We start from the raw sequence: 3129 nt of genomic DNA, 5'->3' as shown, positions 1-3129 counted from the left end.
CCATCATCACATTTTCTTTGAAAACATGACGGAGATATCCACACACAGCACGCAAGTCCGGAACACACTCATAACATGACAGCATTGCCCCGGAAAGTCCAAGGCATCACTCTCTTCCAATCCCAAAGGCAAGAGAACTGCAACGCGTACAAGTTGTCCGCTGAATCTTCACCTCCTTGTCCAGGTCCTAGGCTACCCTCATATGTTCTTAAAGAACCAAAACTGGCAACAGGTTTTTTTTCGTATGAACTCGAGCTATGGCCATCCACCGTGTCGTCCTTTTCGTGATCGCCTCCTCATCGTCAACCACCATGTCGTCGAGATCCTCTTCCGAGATCCCTTAACTCTTTTGGCTTCTCCTCCACCTCCCACGGGTTCATCCCCGAGCTCGAATCACCTTTTTTTTTTGAGGGGAGGACTGAAAACGGCCAAAGTGGACCGTGTACGTGGGCTGGGCCTTGTGCTGGAGTATATACCTGGGGCGAGCGAGCAAGGGAAAAAGAGCTTCGTGTTCGTGTAGACTAAAAAAAGGAAAAGGAAAAAGAGCTCCCCTAATCGATCTCCAGATTGAGATCCCCTCTTGCTTTCGTGTTGGAGACGGAAACGAAGGCGCCTCCCTCTGATCTGATATATACTGGAGTAGAATCGATCGAGAGGATCTATCAGGCATCAAGTGAAGAAGTCGATGGCGGCGGCGATGAGATTCGGCGTCGGCCTCGGCGTCGGCGCTCTGCTCCGGCGAGCGCCCGTGGCGGCGGCAAGGGTGCGGCTGGCCCACACCAAGCCCTGCAGCCCGGAGGAGATAAGGGACGCCGCGGCCCGTGTGGTGCAGATCGACAAGGCCAAAGAGGAGCTGTTCGACAAGGTGCATGGCCTGGTTACCACCTACGATGTTCCGCGCAGGATGAGTCGCAAGTACATGCTTCTCATGCAGCGCCTCTCCTCGCAAATCAACCCTAGACCCCAAGACCCAATCTGGTAACTATCTTGTCTCATATTGTTCGTTATATGTCCCAAAATTCTTGTCTTAGATTCGTCTAAATACAGATGTATCTAATACTAAAACATGACTTGATATATATGTATTTAGACAAATCTAAGACAAAATTTATTAGATACATCCGTATCTAAATAAATCTAAGATAAGAATTTCAGAATTTTAGGACGAAGGAAGTACTTGTATTGTTTCCATAATCCTAACTACGACTCTTCTAGGACGTTTTTGCAGCTTAGTCTTAGTACTATCTATTTGGTCTCTTTCGTTAAGCTACAAATCCAATTCATCAATGTTATATATTCCATGTTATATATTCCATCTCATCCGTATATTTTTTTTGTATTGTATTGTTTTGCAGGCGTTTCTGTCGACGCCATGAAAGACGCAATACTTACTACAAGTATCTGGGGGCATGTACGTCTGGCCTTTTGACTGGAGTTGGCATCGGCTTGCTCGTGTTTGCTCCACCAAAAAAGTCTGTTGCCGACTGGTGGGACAAAGTTACTAGTTGAATCCACCTCTTCCACGGCATATTAGTTGACACTGCACTAGTATCAAAAACGCTTTTATATTAATGTTATTATATTATGGGACGAAGAGACTAGCTTGTCATGAGGATTGTATTAGTCATCATACATATAGCTTAGCTACTAGTTTTATCTTTTGGACAGTCTATCCATCTTACATCGGCTTGTAAGCCTATGTTTCTTGTTTGACTATAATCTACTCGTATGGCCTTTGCCCGCTACCTAAGCTCTTTCAACACATATTCATGCTGGCCGGCATGATCATCATCTTTCCTCCCTACCCATTATTTCCAATGCTCGCTTCACTATTTTTTGTTGCTGCTGTTGTTGAGCACGGTCGATGATGCTCTAATCATACGGCTACGGAACCGCATATATATTTTTTGGCCGTAGGAATGTTGTTTCCTGCTATGCTAGCTAGGTGTGCAACTCCCTTACTGATGACAAAATGCTGCCTCTTGCAATGCCCAAATATGAACGTAACAACAAAGATATATATGTAAGTAAATCAGGAGTAAACAGAGACACTATCAGATCAGAACTTTCCCATATTTGCTACTCAGCGGAGGTTTGCTGCTCACCGACGCTGAGGATGAAGGCCCTGCAAACACGTTTTTCTCGCTTCAGCATCACTCCTGCCATCTACACTTGCATTTCTGTCCGTGAAGCTCTCTTGGAGCACAAATGCCTAACTGGAGTATCAACACCTTCATCCTTCTTCTTTTCTTTTTTTTGACAATGCAACACCTTCATCATGCTCTTGAGTCTTTGTGATGCCATTCATGAGGTGGTTCCGACTAACGGTCTCTGCCATGGATAGCCCACACTACCAGGTTGGTTTACAAGGTCCGGTATAAAAATCTTTTGCAATAGCTATACGAAGTGCTTGGGTAAATTAATAATTTTCTGATTAATTTAATTCAGAAATACAATTTGATGATGTCACTAACAATATTAATCTCATACTAATATGTAAATACGGGAGTGCATACTAGGCATAGAACACGCATATCTATGAACTTACTAAGCACTGTAAATTAATAATATTTATGTTTAATTTTCTTTTTCCTTTTTCTGGTTCGATGAACTTTTTTTAATTGTAAACTTTTTCTTCAAATCGATGAATTTCTTTTTCGAAAAATTGGTTAACTTTTTTAAAAAGCAAAAAAAAAAATTCAAATTCAATGAACTTTTACAAATCTTTTTTTTTTGCAAATTCGATGAACCTTTTTCCAAATTGATTTTTTTGCAAATTTGATGATTTTTTTCAAATTTGTGAACTTTTTCCCAAAATCCATGAACATTTTTTAATTCACAATCTTTTTCCTTTTTTGTGATATTTTTTCCATAAGTCAAGGGTTGGCATGGCATGTTAAATGCGATCAAGCGCTCGGCATACATCGGCCGGCCGACAAGCGATGGCCCGTGGGCACCTGGACGCTTCCGTGGCGCTTAACGCGCCCCATAGGAGCTCTATGCATGCGTGGCAGGTAGTAGCGGAAGTAGCTACATGAGAGGACCAGTTCCACGAAAGTAGAAATTGCAATTTTGAAGCCCATTATCTTGCAAATTTTTCACTTTCTTTTCGGGTGGGACGCCACTTAT

General features: G+C 42.6%; 1 protein-coding gene across 1 annotated transcript; it reads left to right on the top strand.

The window, feature by feature from the left end:
* The first annotated feature begins 501 nt into the window (after positions 1-501).
* On the top strand, positions 502-1962 carry LOC125534151. Its single transcript, XM_048697440.1, has 2 exons — positions 502-978; positions 1356-1962. Exons 1-2 carry the CDS (start codon positions 686-688, stop codon positions 1507-1509), a joined length of 447 nt encoding a protein of 148 aa, XP_048553397.1. The 5' UTR covers positions 502-685; the 3' UTR covers positions 1510-1962.
* Positions 1963-3129: the final 1167 nt, after the last annotated feature.

Source organism: Triticum urartu, chromosome 2 (genome assembly GCF_003073215.2).
Source record: "Triticum urartu cultivar G1812 chromosome 2, Tu2.1, whole genome shotgun sequence".
In the NCBI taxonomy this organism is placed as follows: Eukaryota; Viridiplantae; Streptophyta; class Magnoliopsida; order Poales; family Poaceae; genus Triticum; species Triticum urartu.
This window is presented reverse-complemented; position numbering and strand designations above follow the sequence as displayed.